Source organism: Scomber japonicus, chromosome 7 (genome assembly GCF_027409825.1).
Source record: "Scomber japonicus isolate fScoJap1 chromosome 7, fScoJap1.pri, whole genome shotgun sequence".
In the NCBI taxonomy this organism is placed as follows: Eukaryota; Metazoa; Chordata; class Actinopteri; order Scombriformes; family Scombridae; genus Scomber; species Scomber japonicus.
In genome coordinates this window covers 16,808,116-16,825,770 of record NC_070584.1, presented here as the reverse complement: position 1 = coordinate 16,825,770, position 17,655 = coordinate 16,808,116, and the positions used below count along the sequence as shown (strand labels likewise).

Here is a 17,655-nt window from a genome sequence, read left to right as displayed (position 1 = left end):
GCTCCTTTGTAGCAGTGAAGGAGGAGTGGAGCAATCTGATTCTTGTCAACTCAGCTCCTCCCCCTCGATGCGCATGCGCAGCTCCATTTTCACTCTTTTTTTTTCAGTTTTTCACTCCTACTCTGGCTTCCGGACGCCAAGACAAGACCGCTGCCGCCGAATTTAAAGAGACAGTCGATAGTTATTTTAAATATGATAAACGGCAACCATTGTCCCCTTTAGCTTATTTCCCGACGCTTCTTGTCTCGGCTTGTTTTAAATCGATGGTGATGTTTAAACAAAGTCGCGGCGAGTAGCAGCTTGTCTGTCATCACCCTCCACTCTGCTGGGTTTTCCGTCCTCTTTTCTGCTGCTGTGCCGAGACTGTCCAGCCAGGCAAAGTAGGGCTGCTTGCTTGCTGGCAGGCTGGCTTCCCGACCGAGAGGAAGGTTTGTCGGCTAGCCAACAACTGGAGGTACACCGAAGGCTTTCCCTCTCTCAAGTTGTGGTGTTTGGTAGTGGCTCCCTCCCCCGTGTCGCCGGGATAATGGCGAAGATTCAGGCACACAGCACCGCGAAGCAAATAAACCAAATTCAAGACAAGCCTTACGTTATAACACAAAAGCAAGTGCAGCAGCAGCACTTCCAGAAGCTGAAGGTAAGAAGAAACAACAAGAGGGGGGGAAAAGTCCCTCAGAGTCAGAACCATTTTGTTAGTCGGATCATTGTGTGTTGGATTTGAGGGCTTTTTTTTTCTGTGTCTCCACTTTAAGCGTCGAGAATAGTGAAAGCAGCGGCTGGCTAGCGATAGTTAACATTAGCTCGCCGGCCTATTAAAAGTAATTCATTGCTCAACAGCCCTACGTGTAAGGTTAAATGTGGGAAGCTGTGTTTTTATTAACGATGGTCCGAGCAGCCGAGTGTAGTGCCACAGTTTATCGGTAGTTTCTTATTCACGGTGTCAATAAGAGCCGAGGAGAGGTAACTCAGACCTGTAAAGGAAGTTCCTCCTTGTTCGGGTTTTTCAGCCCTGAACAAAGTGGAGGACGACAGCCAGGCTAGCCAAGAGCGGCTATTTCACTTGATGAGCAGCTTCATTAGACGTGTCTTTTGTTATCGCACTGTTTTCATTTTCACCGTGCTGTTTTTTTGCCAACACGACACAGCTGGCCGTGGACCAGCTGTGTCTAAACGTATTGTATAAATTAGTGTTGTAAGTGTTGGAGGAGTTATTATCGTCTGCTGGCTAACGCTAGCTACAACAGCCCTCTTCAGATGTGGACTATATGTGACAATGGTTAGTGGGAACACTCGTTTTTATAAAATCGTAACCTAACCAAGCTTGGATGTAAATAATGAGAGCTGTGGTCCAGTGAACAAAAGCTGCTCCGTGTTTTTTTTTTTTTTTGTACTCAACATTTATTTATTTATTTATTTACTCGTACAGCCTGTACAGCTAACTAGTGCATTTGTTGATATAGCACTTCCTTTTAGACAATGAAGACACCAAACATGACCTGTCTAACACAATTATAATACCTACACGATTTAAAAATGGAAATTCTGCAATGCAATTATTTTCATTTGTTGTGTCGCACTACCTGTGACTGGAGTATTTCCCTTTGTGGCTAATTATGAATGGGATACGATTTAGCCATTGAAGTGTAGTAAAGCTATTGTTTGCTTAAACAAGTTAAAGCTATCTGACAGCTGGATTAACACCTTTTGTAAGATCCTGCTTTATTAACAGCACAACAGGATGTTTGTCCAAAAAGCCTCTCCATAAGTTCAGGTGGGACTGATTGTGCTTTGTGCTGCATTATAATCAACATTTTTTCTTCCTGTGCTTTAGGTGGAAGATGCCTTGTCATATCTGGACCAAGTCAAGATTCGTTTTGCAAACGATCCTGGCATATACAACAAGTTTCTTGACATCATGAAAGAGTTCAAGTCACAAAGGTATCTATGACAATTTATTCAAGTACTTAACATGCAAGTGTAGTAAAGAAATGCACAGAAAGGATGCTACTCATCACCATCTACATTGAGAGTTTTAGTAATACATTTTTAATGAGCTGACTCCTCATACACACTCATGAGATGGTGACGGAAGAATTTGATAACTTTGCAAAACATCACAAACCCGGGATTAGCCACACATTTGGTGGTTTTTATCATCAAGTAAGGAACTGCGGATGGCACCCAACTCAAATTATGAAACACTTGATATCATCTTAAAATTTAAGTGTGGAATGATATAATTTATTTTTAGTTATTCAACTGTGTTCCTCTTTAAAGGAAAGATTTTTAAAAAGATTTTTGGTTAGGAGTTGGCTGTTCTCTCACAATACACGAGAAAGGAAGCTAATTATGATTAGCCTCTGTCAACCAAACCCATTAAATGTCTGTGTTTGCCTGATCTCCTTAATAGCATTGACACACCGGGGGTGATAAATCGTGTGTCACAACTCTTCCATGGACACCCGGACCTAGTTTTAGGCTTCAACGCCTTCCTACCACCAGGCTATCGGATAGAAGTCCCCAAAAATGGAGTGGCTTTCCTCCAGTCTCCATTCTCTACACAGGTGAGACACTCCCTCCCCCTCACACACCTAAAATGGACAAAAACTAGATAAAAACTAGTGTTGTATGTATCTTCAACCCTATAAAGGGCTCTGTCAGTAAAAAAGGATGATGTGCTGAAAGTATTGAAGTCCACAGAACTTTCAAAAACTGTTAAATACACCGTGCTGAATTCAACAAATATGCACTGTATATAACATGCATATCTATGGCTGCATATCTACCAATGTCAGACGGGCCGCAGCCTGCTTGGGGTAAAAATGAGCAGTGAACCTCAGCACTGTTCATATTCAGCTTAATTGTAAATTGATTAAACTGAAATGTATTTAACATATATACACAATGCAAGCATAATATCAGCCAAAGTAAAAATATTAAAGGTATTGTAAAGATGGTGACACCTGACCCATGTACATGACAAAGCATTTCCATTCCAGTTTATATGAATCAATTAAACTAAATCCCACACAGGGAATTTTGGGGGCCCGGAGCAGATATCGACTTCACCTGGTTGGTAATCCAGACATGTTTACAGTGAAATTAAAAAAATATTTCTATAAAATGTAGATTCATTTGTAACAATATAATACACAGTGATTCAAATCTGATCAATCTCAGATTCAGTTTCAGTCAGTTTTGGTATAATTTGAAAAAAATCAATACTTCCATATTTCAAACACCAGTCAAGAACCAAATGCCAAACTGTTCATTTTTTTCTGTCCGGGAAGTGGATGGATGGCGTTAGGAATATGATTTGGGTACTTGAGTAACAGAAAAAGAAAACAAAGGGAAATTTCTATCACAATCATTTGACAGCAGAGCACTTTTCAGAATTGATAACCAAATATGGTTTGGATGTGTGTTGTTGACTGAATAGCAGTGCCTCTGACCCTTTTTTACTTTCTCTGCAAGTTCATCTTAACACTTGTATGAATAACACAGTGGACATCTTTCTGTTTTATTGACATAATTATGCATCTCTTAAAATACCCATTTAATACTAGCTTGAGAAGGATTCAAGTGTATATTTCTGTAGTGAGTGCGTGTTAAAAAATTAACTCAAAATTTTAACCACCATCTGGTTCACTGGCAAATATTTTAACAGAACTGTGTTTGCTTAGCCTGGGTATACCCATGCTCTCATTCCAGCGAGATTCTACGTCGCTCAGAAAGTTAGCATGGCCACCAAGACAACATTTTCTCCTGAGATAGGGAACCAATCACAGAACGGGGAGGGGGGCTCAATACTATGTCGCCCGTAGAGCGACTCTGTTTACATGAATGACGGCCACGAATGTGCAGCAACCGTTCGAAGCAGCAGTAGATAGTGTGCTAAATAAATTGGAAGGCAAGTTCACTTTGAAAATAGAACAAAAACTTGCACTACATGATTTTTCCTTCATAAAAAGGATGTGTTAGCGCTGCTCCCTACAGGCTCTGAATACGTCATCGTCTATCGTTGATATGATTGGCTGTAAGTTTGTCCAGTAGCGTACAGACGCATTTGATCAACATTCGTTGATCCCGCCTCAAATACGAGGACATGAATGGCTCCTCGCCAGACCCTACCTCAATCTCACATGTGATTGAGACGCGGTCTGGTGTTAGCCAGGCCAGTGTTTGCTCAGTTTGCTCTGAATAATGCACCTCCAATCGTACAGATAAACCTCTGACCATTTGTCATTTATCCAGGTTTCCCCCACTCAGCAGGGGAAGAGTGTCACCACCTCTGCTGTAACAGCCACCTCAGGTAGTGCCTCTGCTGCCAGCGTTGAAGCCGGACCTGCCCAGACCAGTGAAGTCAAGGCGGCCTCAGCAGAGTCCCTATCTTCGTCAACTTCAGTAGGACCTCCAGAGCCTCCCAACAGACTTTCCCTTCCCTTGACGAGCAGAGAGAGCCAGAATCAGGCAACCACCTCATCCGTGTCCCCACCTGCTTCAGAGACAAGTCCCGTAGAGTTTGACAGTGCCATCAGCTATGTAAACAAGATCAAAAACCGTTTTCTGGACCACCCAGAGATTTACAGAGCCTTCCTAGAGATTCTTCATACATATCAGGTAATGTAGAGATAGCAAATGGTCTCATAAGCAAATGTGATTTTGGTTACTGGTAGTTGTTTTGTTTCCTCCTGGTCCACATCAAAGATTTTGACTGAATGTTATTGTGGGATTTTAGCAAATATTACTGGTATTTAAGTGAAATTCCTCTTAAATTGTTTTATTATTTTAAAATGAGAATTAAACAAGCAAATCAAAGGTCAGTTTGTCTCGTATCACATCTCAACATCAGCTTGCTCTTTAGAAGACAGTCACAGTGTTTGTGTCTTCTGAATTAAGTGTATTGACAATGTGTAGCCAGGCCAGATAATTGTTACTTGTAACTCTGCTGTTTTCTAATTGAGTTTGATTTGTCTGCACCTTTCTGAACACAATTCCCCCCCCATCACCTATTTTAGAAAGAGCAACTGGAGGTGAAGGAGAGCCGTGGCAGTCGAGGCAGCAGTGGGATGACGGAAGACGAGGTGTTTTCTAAGGTTGCCAGTCTCTTCAAGGGACAAGAAGACCTGCTGGCTGAGTTTGGACAATTCTTGCCTGACGCTAAGAGATCACTGGTCAGTCAAGCAATAAATGGAGTTAGAAATTGTTGCATTTTTAAAAATATGTTACAATTAATAAATAATGTTGCATAAACAATTTTACGTCAGTCTTGTCACCAGAGCAAGCTGATAACATTATTGTTGGATAGTCAAGGTTGTGCAAAACATGTAGCTTTTACTAACTATTCTTATCCTTTGCAAACAGTAATTGAAAGTAGATTGACAAAGCATTACAGCTCAGACCAGAGAAGTATAATCCAACCTTTTTTATTAAAGATCCTGTGCACTTTTTGTCCTGTAGTTCACAGGGAGCTCGTTGACTGGAGGGAAAGAGCAGCTGAAAAGGCCGGAGGAAGAGGACACGATAACCAAACAGAACAAAAAGAGGCCCAGACCCATACTACTGCAGCACATGTCTCCACTACTCAAGGTACTGTGAACTCTATTTAGAATGACCGCCTCTGGCAGCGTGCCAATGTATGTATACATGTCCTTGATCTTAAAATGTTTCAACGACATTTTGTGATGTCAGTAAAGCAGTAGTTCAAATGCTGTAACTACAGTACTTATTGAATTTTGAAGCAATTCAGTTTTGATTTCTTCTTTTTTAATTTAGAAAAAAATGAAGTATTCGTGTACCAAAGATCAGTCCTTTGCTTCAGTTGGCAAACATGGAGTCTTACGGGAATTCTCCTTCTTTGATAAGGTGAGGCATCATTTTCAATGGCATCACTGTTGACTTTCCTTCTTCATTGGTTCATGATGTTCTTTTCTTCACTTTTTTTATTGCTGTTTCTATGTGTTTCATTTGTTATTGCTAAAGTGATTAGATCTAAACTCCCTGTCAACTCACACATCATTTAGGTTCGTCGCCTGTTTAAAAGCCAGGAAGTGTATGAGAACTTCCTGCGCTGCATCGCCTTGTTTAACCAGGAAGTAGTTTCGGGAGCTGAGCTGCTACAACTAGTCACTCCTTTCCTGGGGTAAGTAGATGGTGAACTGGATAAATGTTTGCAATAAATGTATAAAATGAGAAATGTGGATGCACAAATGAAAGAATACAGCGACTGGCTTGGTGGGAGTGTTCTGGGAGGAAACACTGAGGGGTTTTGGTCAGCTGTTCTTGATTTCAGATCACTCATGATTTCATCCATCTTCTTGCAGGAAGTTTCCTGAACTGTACACACAGTTCAAGTCATTTCTGGGGGACAAAGAGCTCTCTCATGCTGTGTCAGGGCTGTCGGATCGCTACATGGAGGGGGGAGGGGGCAGGGAGGTGGATTACGCCTCCTGCAAGCGCCTGGGGTCCAGCTACAGAGCACTGCCCAAGACCTACCAGCAGCCTAAATGCAGCGGGCGCACTGCCCTATGCAAGGAGGTACATCCACCTACATTTTAAGAGTCATCACTAGATCAGTGCATTTGCTTAAAGATCCAGATAGGTTTTGTGATATAAAAATATGCTGCTTGGAATAATAATTTGTCTGTTATATTGTTTTTAACAACATGTTTCAGATGAAATTATATCTGTTACTTCTTCTTCAGTAAAGAAAATGCAGAATCTATGTAAATGCAAATATATTCAGATTCAAAAGTTTGACACAAGATGTCTTCTACTTCACTGGAAAGTCTATTTTTAGTGTGTTTACTGTGAGCTTCAAGTTATCATATCACACTTGTTTAAGCTGCATACTGTACCTCGACTGGCTCCAAATGAGCTGTGATGTCATAAATCATGCTCGTAGGTACACACCTTAAACCTGGATTTTTAGTGAACTGGTAGAAACTTTCCTCCTTCAGCTGATTTATTTGAAAACAGACTTACGGCGTTAAACTGTGCTTATGAATCATTTTGCACAGTGAAGCTCGAACTTTCAAGTGAAATAACAAGAAGAACAATAGATGGAATAGCACACCATTATTAAATAGTTTCCTGTAGAGAGACGTTTCTCATTGATGGTTTGCTGTGTCTGTGTCTGTGTCTGTATGTGTGTAGGTGTTGAACGACACCTGGGTGTCATTTCCCTCCTGGTCAGAGGACTCCACCTTCGTCAGTTCGAAGAAGACTCCTTATGAGGAGCAGTTGCATCGCTGTGAGGATGAAAGATTTGAGGTATACTACAAACACATTTTTGCTTCTTTACAGCTTTCATCTGAATCAGATCTGTTTTAGCAGATTGTTTCATCTTGACCTAATCCTGTTCTAGTTGAATAGGAGATAATAACCTTCAACACATAAAGTACTTTTGTCTGAGGATTGTTTTTGTAACTCTCCACTTCTAGCTGGACGTCGTTCTAGAGACGAACTTGGCCACCATCAGGGTGTTAGAGAGTGTCCAGAAGAAACTGTCCCGCCTTTCACCCGAGGACCAGGACCGGTTCAGATTAGACGACTGCCTGGGCGGTACCTCTGAGGTCATCCAGCGTCGTGCTGTTTATCGGATCTATGGTGACAAAGCCCCCGAGATCATTGAGGGACTGAAGAGGAGTCCCGCCACCGCTGTGCCTGTGGTGCTCAAGAGGTCAGAGTTGTTGTCTCATTTTCTTCACCAGTTAAATGTTGAATGAAAGAAGTTCAAAGGCTGAACTTCTCTGTTAATGTTTTTAATGTTATGAATCATTTAAGTTCATTACTTACTTGTTACTGTTTATGTACATTAACATCATGGTTAATTAGACACATTGCTAGAATGCTGTAATTTTGTAATGTGTATAGACATCAGCAGTATGGAAATGAGATTGCTGCCTGCATTTAAACACCACATTTCAAACAATTAATTGACATTGGCAGCAGGGAGTTTTATCATGTATCTGATGGAAATGTTGGTTAACTGACAGCATGTGTAAGGGCCTTGTATGAACATGCAGTGAACTTTGTAGGTCCTATCAGCAAAGGTGAACCATACCAGCAACAGCTGTCTAAAAATAGTTTGTCTACTTTAATATACTGTACATATAGCCTGGCTAACACCAGACCACGTCTCAATCTCATGTGAGATTGAGGTAGGGTCTGGTGAGGAGCCGTTCATTTCCTCATATTTGAGGCGGGATCAACGAATGTCTATCAAATGCTTCTGTACGCTACCGGACAAACTTACAGCCAATCATATCAACGATAGACGATGACGTATTCAGAGCCTGTAGGGAGCAGCGCTAACACATCCTTTTTATGAAGGAAAATCATGTAGCCCAAGTTTTTGTTCTATTTTCAAAGTAAACTTGCCTTCCAATTTATTTAGCACACAATCTACTGCTGAACAGGGTTGCTGCACCTCCGTGGATGCTGGATGTAAACAGAGTCGCTCTACGGGCGTCATCGCCTTGAGCCCGCCTCCCCATTCTGTGATTGGTTCCCTATCTCAGGCGAAAATTATGTCTTGGTGGCCATGCTAACTTTCTGAGCGAAGTAGAATCTCCCTGGAATGAAAGCATGGGTATACCCAGGCTACTGTACGTATGGACAGTGACAGTGTTTCCATCTACAGATACTTAATGCAAGTGCAGAGACACACGCGTTAACATGACATGTTCATTAACATGGCTGAAATATTTACAGAAGTATTTACATCAAAGTCGTACTGTCCTCCACAGGTTGAAAGCCAAGGAAGAGGAATGGAGAGAGGCCCAGCAGGGTTTCAATAAGATCTGGAGGGAGCAGTATGAGAAGGCTTACCTGAAGTCCCTCGACCACCAAGGAGTCAACTTCAAACAGAATGACATGAAGGCCCTGCGGTCAAAGAGTCTTCTCAATGAGATTGAAAGCGTCTATGATGAGGTAAAAACTTTCTTCCTATCTGCCAGCTTGACATTAACCTCTTCCACTTTAAAGGAGAACAGGGCATCTTTATCGGCAACAGCATATGACACATAGAAGTGGTATACATACATCATCTGAAAGCTGGGAACTTGATGATTAATTTGAGCTGTTTTTCTAGTCATACATCTGTGTGTTTAAATCTATTGTGTTTTGGTAAGGTGCTTATTTAAGTTTTGAAAGCTTAGTGTATAATGTATCATGATGGAAGTGTTATTCTATTTTTTTATATATACATATATATACACTATTCCCATTCACTCTGTTGTTGTGCCATTTTTTACACAGTTTTTGTGCAAAATTTAACCATTTTTGACCACTCAACAATTACTAAGAATGGTCAAAAATCTGAAAAAAACTTTAAGACACCAAGACCTTGAAGAACACCATAAAAAAATCATGCCGTGATTTACTATCAAAAACTTTAGGAGATTTCTGTAAGAATTGTGTTTTTTGGTGATTGGATTTTGAGCACTTCTGTTCTGGAAACTGCTCAGACACGTCCTTCTTATCAATCTACTTAGCTATACATACCGATCTCTAGTTTGTGGTTGTAACGTTTCATGAAGGTGTGACTATCCTAGAGGTCACAATAGGTTCATGCAGTGAGGTCAAGTTTGCAAAAATTGTGTTACTATGATGGAATGGCTTCAATGAAGATTAACATCATACACAAATGCAATTAAGCTAATTGAATCCACAAGAGTGTCAACTTTACAGTCATACCCAATGTATGTAATTATAAGGCTTGGTAGGGATCCAAGTTTACAGAAATATTCAAATGCACCATTTTCTAGATCCAGTAAAAATAAAACATTTAGGTTTTGCGGGTGATCTACTCAGAATAACTGCATAAATGAAAACAGGTGCAAGAGGGTGGAGACAGCAGTATTTAAATGAGGGTTTTGTGTCTTAAAGGAGAGTTTGGACGAGCAGAAAGCTGCAAGTGCAAAATGAAATGTGATCAGGTTCTAATGGAAGAGGTTAACAAATATATTGAGTTATAACAAAAACTAATATTACCAGAAAAACCGACATATGGGAGATTACATAACAGTCAATACTGTTAGTAAAACCAAAAATATTCCACTCCAAAAATATTAACACAGGTGTGTATCCTGTCATTGTGCCTGCGTCTCCTCCTCTCCACAGTAACAGAACTCATCTGTGCGCAGTGCACAGCAGGTTAATACCTGCCCTTCAAAGGTTTTATTTATAGACGCAGTTTCCGTCAGAAAAATTACCTTCAGGTCTGGTAAATCACAATGCGTGTCCTAAATAACATATTTGCATTTTATCCTCCCTGTAGTTTGCACACTGGGGTTAAAACACCCCAAATTACATATTCATTAAGGCAAAGGTACTAAATGGACAGCGTGTATTATCTTGCACAGTTGAAAGACGCAAACCTCAGTGCGCTGTGTTAGTAGATCAGCTTGCACAGTTTTTGCAGGTGATATCAAGTTTGCACACGTTTTTACACACGCAAACCTTTAGTAAATCAGGCCCTTACGTGCATGCCAAAAACAGCATTTTGCACCTGTGGCTGAGGATGCTGTGTCCTTGTGGAGCTTAAGAGGATAAAGATTCCATATCATCAGTTACAGGGTGTGGACCGTCAAATTACATTACAATGACATTATTCTGTTGCACACTTTATTGTATAATAAGTGCAACATCGCTCTTCTACATCCTCAAAAGTCACATCTAATCTCTTGATAGTTGATTGGTCGAACCGTGTGCTGTTGATTGGTTGGAACAAAAACCTGCAGGCACACAGCCATTTATGGAATAGATTGGACATGTCTACTCTGCTACATTTTTAAAAATTTAAACACAGATTTGAGTCACATCTCCCACAGTTGTTGGATTATTGTATGAAATTGAATTATACTCATGTCACTGTCACATTGTCTAAACTCTAATATTCAATGTTCTGAGGTGCAGAGCAACCGCCCGTCCTGTATAGGCCGTCCTGTAGAGTATCTGAGCCTCACTTGTAACAATGATGAACAGTAACACTTGATAAAAGGTCAATAAGAAGTTACAGCTGATCAGTATACAGTTTATAGCTCTTGGTGATTATTACACAGAATTGATGGCTTGTTATGGAGTGACAAAGAGCAGCTTGTTGAAAAACACTGTAAAAAGTAGAGAGCAAGACTGGATCATAATGCAGCAGAATTTGACTTTTTTAAAATACAGAAATGGAGATCAGTAACTGACCTTGCACTTTCTTGAATTACAATCAGCTACAATGTCTTACTGTGCAGTGAAAATGAACATATCTCTTTGACAAACATGTATTTGACAACTTAAAATGTTCTAGTGCTTTAAATAAGTGTTAATGCAGTTTAACTGTTCAGTGTGAAGCCTGAACTACAGATCATGTTATCGAGTCTTTGACACTTCTTCTGTACTTTTCCAATTAACTGTCATCATGAAATGTTTACCTGCATGTCATGGTATGTATAAAACTGAATGGTGTTTCTAATAGTATTTATCAAAATTTAGATTTTTACACAAAATAAATATGAACAACAAATTCATATAAATTCAGATGAGCAGACCTTTCATCCTTCCACATGCACTGTTGCCTGAATGATGATCTTCTCTCCATAGTGTTGGTTGTTGGGAGATTTTTCTTTAATTCTGATGTCTGATAAACGTATTAAAAACTCATTATTTTAATTTGTCATCTCAGCCCGTCACTGTGCGTCTTCCTGAATTTGCCTCTGTGTGTTTCTCTCAGCGTCAGGAGCAGAGCACAGAAGAGGGCGGTGTTGGCCAGCAGGGTCGCAACGGTTCTGGCTCGGCTTCATCCAGCGAGCCTCACATGGTGTTTAGATACGAGGACAAACAGATCCTGGAGGACGCCGCCTCGCTCATCATCTACCATGTCAAGCGTCAGCCCACCATCCACAAAGACGACAAGGACCACATCAAGCGCATTATCCAGCACTTTGTCCCCGACCTGTTCTTCTCCCGCCGCGGCGAGCTCAGCGACACAGAAGACTGGACAGATGAGGAGGCCGAGCCTGAAGAGGGAGGAGAGAGAGGAGAGAGAGGAGAGAGAGGCGAGAGAGGAGAGAGAGGAGAGAGAGGAGAGAGAGGAGGAAGTGGAGCGCCAGCAGCAGCACCGGGAGGAGGAAACGGCAACGCTAACAATGCATCTGGAGTAGCAGCAGCCATAGGTAGTCAGTCTCAACCTCAACCTCCACAGTCACAGTCCCAGAGCCAGACCCAGTCCCAACCACAGCAGCAGCTGAATGGTGAGTCCAGACGGAGGCGCTGCAGCCCATCCCAACCTGCAGACACTGAGGCGTCCACCACATCCAGTAGCACGAGCCAGCCCACAGCGACCAGCGGATCCACGCCTGGATCCACACCCATGGAGACGAGCTCAGGTGCAGCCGGGGAGAAGGTGGACCTGCGCGACCCTGAAGCAGAGCACCAGAAGGAGCTGGACGGTGTCTACAATCTTTTCTTCGTCAACAACAACTGGTATTTCTTCTTGCGGCTGCACCAGACTCTGTGCTCGAGGTTGCTGCGGGTTTACCGACAGGCAGAGCGGCAGCTGCTGGAGCACCGAGCGGAGCAGAGCAGAGAGAGGCTGCTGATGGCGGAGGGAAGGAGGGAAAAAGCATGTGACCTCGCCATGGAGCTCCGCCTCAAACAGCCCAGTAAGTTTAGCTGCCTGTTATGCAAATTTTGAAATAATTACTTGAAAAGCTTTAATTTGAACTCAAAACAAAAAGAATGACATATAGACTTGGTACTCCATGATTCAGAGAGGCTTGTAGAAATATTTCATATGTGTAGATACTATTATAGTCAAAGCAGCATAGTTTTGAATATTGATAATATATACTTTGGGTTTTTATTGGACAAACCTGTTAAGTTTATTGCACATTTGTATGATATTATGAATTTTATGAGGTTTATCACAGTATCTGTTTTTGGTGCCTTGGGTGTTTTAGCAAAATAAGTTCTGAAGCAATCCAAAGATTTTATGCATATACAGCATACATTTTTTATTACAGGTGTTACATTACAGGTCCCGTAGTGCTGTTAAAACACTTTAATCGCTTCCTAATTGAGTTTTCCAAACAACAGAATGGCAGCATGTTGAATAAATGATATCCATACTGAGTTTTGCATTTGAACTCAAGTATTTTGTTCATGGCAGAGACGAAGAAAAGACCTCCTGGTCTCGACAGATCTACGCTGGCACATTTATCAGCGTAATAAAAACTGTTTAGTAATGTGACATCTCACTGCTTCCACAGGTGAGGTGGAGTTGGAGGAGTACTACCCAGCCTTCCTGGATATGGTGCGTAGCCTGCTGGATGGCAATCTGGACTCAACACAGTATGAAGACACACTGAGAGAGATGTTCACCATTCACGCCTACATTGGTTTCACCATCGATAAGGTCATTCATAACATCATTCGGCAGGTAAGAAAAGTTTACTTTCCCAGCGAGCACCAATACAATGTACCAGTGTTTCATTTAAAGATCTAACTCTCTACGCTGTTTCCCCTTCAGCTGCAGCACCTAGTGAGCGACGAGGTGTGTCTGCAGGTGGTTGATCTTTACTTGGCTGAGAGGAAGAGAGGGGCAGCAGGGGGGAACCTCTCCTCGCAGTGCGTCAGAGCGGCCTGGGAGACGAGCTACCAGTGGAAAGCCGAGAGAGTCATGGCTGAAGAGAACTGCTTCAAGGTGCGAGCAAAACCTCGTGAATCAAGTACTGGGCCGCATGTCTGGCCCTGACATTTTCACTGTTGTTGTTTTTCTGGGGTTTTTGTGCTTTTTTTCTGCAGTGGAAACGTCCTGTTAATTCTTACACAGCAGTTCAGATGATAGTAAAACTGTTGGTCTTTCCTTCCAACATTTTCATTTAACAGTTTCTGTTTGATTTTAAACCCAGAGTGGCTTTATTCAGCTGAAGTGAATTCATTTATATTTGTTTGTATTATTATATCACAGGTGATGTTTATTCAGAACAAGGGTGATGTGACAATGACCATCGAGCTCCTGGACACTGAGGAGGCTCAGGCTGACGACCCGTTAGATGTACAGGTAAACAACACGTCTTCTCAAACTATTAAAATGTTCGCTTCTCCTGCAGGGGGTTAAAGAAATGTCAAGTTGTTTTACTCTCTTATTAATGTTTTTTCTCTTTGTCCTGCAGTGTTTGTCCAGCTACATGGAGCAGTTTGTAGGAACAGAGTCCAGTCTGTGTTCTCAAGCAGAGGGCTACTTCTTCAAACCTGTATTTCTGCCCAGGTATGACACTTTAACTTCCAGACAGACATTTATGTTCCTACACTTCTAATTCTTCAAAGCAGCTGTGATCTATATTTTATAACAATTTGTATCAAGTGATGATATGAAATGTAAGAGGTGACTCTCGTAGTGATGAACCTTGCATAGAATTATCACCTGAGTCCGCAGCTCCTCTGCTTTACAGAGCTGTATAGCAAGTTTCAGTTCATTGTTTATCTGCACCGTCTGTGTTTTGGCTCGGTCTCAGAGCTCTCATAGCACAGTTTTCAGAGAAGAAGCTCTAAAAAAACTCATAGTACAATATCTACTCAGCACCACACAGCAAACAGACAGAGTTATCGATTAGCTCGTGAACATAGTGGAGCATGTAAGAGCCAGATATTTCCCTCAGGTGTTGATAGAGAGAAAAAACAGAGCTAAAGGAGAGTGAATTTTGGACTTAAATTCACCAGCTAGACAGAAACACGACTCCAAATGAATAATAATGTCGCTCTGTAACTGCTGGATGTGTAAATAAGCAACTGTTTCCCAGACATGTTCAACACACCAAGTCAAAAAGTCAATGTTTTGTTAACAATGTATTTCTACTGCCCCCCAGTGGCCAGAAGATCAGTTACTGCAGGTTTAAGGTTTAAACAAAACCAGACCATGTTTCACTTCTAACGCTCTAATTTAAAGGCACTTGTCTGATTTAGGTGGAACAGCTGACTCAATTTATGTCAACAAAAGATTTTGTCTTGTTTTTCAGATATTTTGTCCACAGAGGATTAAATACATGAAACACCTTTTTAACTATAATGGATCGAATCCAAAAAGTGCACAGCAAGCGCAAATTTTATTGAAAATGCAACATTTTTCTCATGTTTATCATCAATAAACACGACAGAGTGTGAAAGTATTCAAACTTAATTTATGAATCAATACAACACGAGCACGTACTGAACCAATATAACTCTCATAAGTCTCAACAAAAACTAAACAACTTAAAATAAAGTTAAACTTGAGTGCTGCTGTGTTTGATTGCATTAGATACTGCATGTCTAAGAGTTTATTTGTGTCTTGGTTTACATTTTAAGCACAAAGATGAACTTTAAAAAATCTCTTGTACACCTGAAAGTCTTGTTGACGTGCGTCGGTGGAGCGAGCACCCACACACAGTCTTCTCTCGCTCAATAAAGATACTTTTTCAAACACCTGAAGAAGGTCAGCGACCAAAATGTTGTATTTATTAAGAAGTATCTTTATATAGTGAGTGAGGACAGTGTGCGGATGTTCTTTTTCCTTTTTTAAGCACAATGATTAAAAAAAAGTTTCAGACAGACAAGAGGATGTGGTCAGTAAAATGTTTGACTGCACTGTAAACAGAAACACTTTATTTAACTTTCTGTTCTCACTTTAATGCCACAGTGTTGTTAAAGATCTACTGTCATCTCAATTATAACACTGGATCATATTTGTAAAGATTAACAAGAAGTAATCAATGTTGTTCGGTTGGTGTGAAAATAAACCAACAATTAAACGTGTCTTCCCTTTTTAGGAACCTGCGTCGTTTCCGTCGCTGGCAGGTGCAGCAGGTGGAGGCGATGCGCTGCAGGAGAGAGTGGCACCGCCAGCTTGGCGTGGAGAATGCCGGGAGCCTGGACTGTCGCTTTAAACTCAACACGCACAAGATGGTGTTTGTCATGAACTCTGAGGACTACATGTACCGCAGAGGGGCTCTGGTCAAGGCCAGAAAGGTAAAGGAGGAGTTTTAATTTTAAGTCGTTAGTTTACTGTTGTGGCGCTTTTTCAGTGTTTGATGAATGTCGATAACGAACAGAAAAATCAAACCCTGCTTGTAGATTCACTGCCAGTTAAATCCTGTTTGTTGTCTGAGAGACGAGGCTCTGATGGTCTCTCCTCTTCCTCCACAGTCGCAGCACAGAGTGGCGGTGAACCAGCACGAACGCTTCGACAAGTGGCACCAGGGCTGGCTGGCCAATCACGTGACGGCCTCGGCTGATCGCTCGGTGCAGAATTGGCTAATGGGCGAGGAGGAAGAGGACATGATCCCCTGCAAGACGACCTGCCTGTCGACTGAGGTGAAAGGTCAGACGGTCAACAGATACCAAGTTCATTACAGCGGTAGCAAAGCGCCCGCCTCTCCGTAGAGGCCTGCACAGAGACAGGACGTACAGGACACACACCCACAGGTAAATGCATGGACGTACAGGACATTCATACACTAAACACAGACATACAGCTGCAGTCCACTTCTCCACCTTCCTCCACAACACTCATTCACTTTCAGCCGTGGATGAAGAAACTGGCAGAGACACAGTGCAGACTCTGGACTGTGAACAGTGAGTCAGTGAATGAGTGCACAGTGAGAGGAGTGATGTCGTGGAGAACAAAAAACAAAAAAGGACCAAGACAGGCGGTAACGTAATCAGCGAGCGTTAAACTCAGAATGAGTCGGACACGACGGCACAAAACGGAGGTCATCACCCTCAGCATCCTCGTTCTAGCTTCTTCGGTGGCACTAAGAGCTGATAAGACTGATGGACGGAGACGGTTGATCAGGCGACAAGTTTATGAGATCATGGAGTTTGTTTCAGAAATGTGAATGTCTGTTTCTTTCTTTCTTTCTTTCTTTCTTTTTTTTTTTAAAGTCAAGTGTAGTTTTTAGCTTCTAAAGCCAGAGAGCCTTCTGCTTGTTGGTTGATTTATATGGAGAGATAATGGTAAACGTGTGTATGTATGTGTATTCTGCTCTTTTCATTTTGTCTGTTTGTATGCCCAGTACAGGCTCCACAGCTCTAGTAATTACATTATTACTGTATGTGCATATATACAACAGAGTTTTTATATATGCATCTACATGAGTCGATTGATACATCTAAAGATCACGTGGTTATTTACAGTGTGTGCTGTCAGCCAACTCTTGATGTTTGCATTTTGGAGGTTTCTTTTTGTACTTTTTCCCTTTTTTTTGTTGTTGTAGCTAAACAAGTTATCACCAGGGCAACAAGGAGTCCTTAAAATGAATTGGTTTAATATTGATAAAGCAAATTATGTATCATATTCATGATTTCACCAAATGTTTACTTTGCATCGTCTTTTTTTTTTCTTTTGCATACTGACATTGAAAATGAAAGCAAAATATCAGTGTTAAAATAGAATGTATAACATTTATCCTGTATCAGTTATCATAAAATAAACAACCTAGTTGTGACCTTCTTAGACACTGATCGGCAGGTTTTCTGTTTGTTGGCTTTAGAGACGCTCTGCAGACTCACCAGATGCAGCTCTGTGTTTGTATTTATCAAAACGTGTCGATAAGTCAGTCTCACCTCAGAGTCTGTTAGTTGCTGGTCTGGAGCTTTCAGTTGTGTGGCATGGTCTTCTTCAGC

General features: G+C 41.4%; 1 protein-coding gene across 2 annotated transcripts; it reads left to right on the top strand.

Moving 5' to 3' along the window:
- The first annotated feature begins 137 nt into the window (after positions 1-137).
- Positions 138-17,478, top strand: sin3b (SIN3 transcription regulator family member B). Of its 2 annotated transcripts, none has more exons than XM_053322513.1 (19): positions 138-637; positions 1,832-1,938; positions 2,411-2,564; positions 4,255-4,620; positions 5,019-5,174; positions 5,461-5,589; positions 5,776-5,865; positions 6,024-6,142; positions 6,324-6,537; positions 7,156-7,272; positions 7,443-7,681; positions 8,751-8,934; positions 11,726-12,656; positions 13,263-13,432; positions 13,523-13,696; positions 13,964-14,056; positions 14,169-14,263; positions 15,801-15,999; positions 16,177-17,478. In XM_053322513.1, the coding sequence occupies exons 1-19, from the start codon at positions 527-529 to the stop codon at positions 16,411-16,413; spliced, it is 3,885 nt and encodes a 1,294-aa protein (XP_053178488.1). In that variant the 5' UTR covers positions 138-526; the 3' UTR covers positions 16,414-17,478. The 2 variants fall into 2 exon arrangements, with proteins under 2 accessions (XP_053178488.1, XP_053178489.1); XM_053322514.1 differs by lacking the exon at positions 138-637 and adding an exon at positions 1,095-1,276.
- Positions 17,479-17,655: the final 177 nt, after the last annotated feature.

Bases quoted from the DNA above. Each gene is read 5' to 3' on its own strand.
- sin3b (XM_053322513.1), top strand. From the start codon at position 527: ATGGCGAAGATTCAGGCACACAGCACCGCGAAGCAAATAAACCAAATT. The intron at 5,866-6,023 runs GTGAGGCATCAT...CACATCATTTAG, and splicing joins AATTCTCCTTCTTTGATAAG to GTTCGTCGCCTGTTTAAAAG. The intron at 13,697-13,963 runs GTGCGAGCAAAA...ATTATATCACAG, and splicing joins CTGAAGAGAACTGCTTCAAG to GTGATGTTTATTCAGAACAA.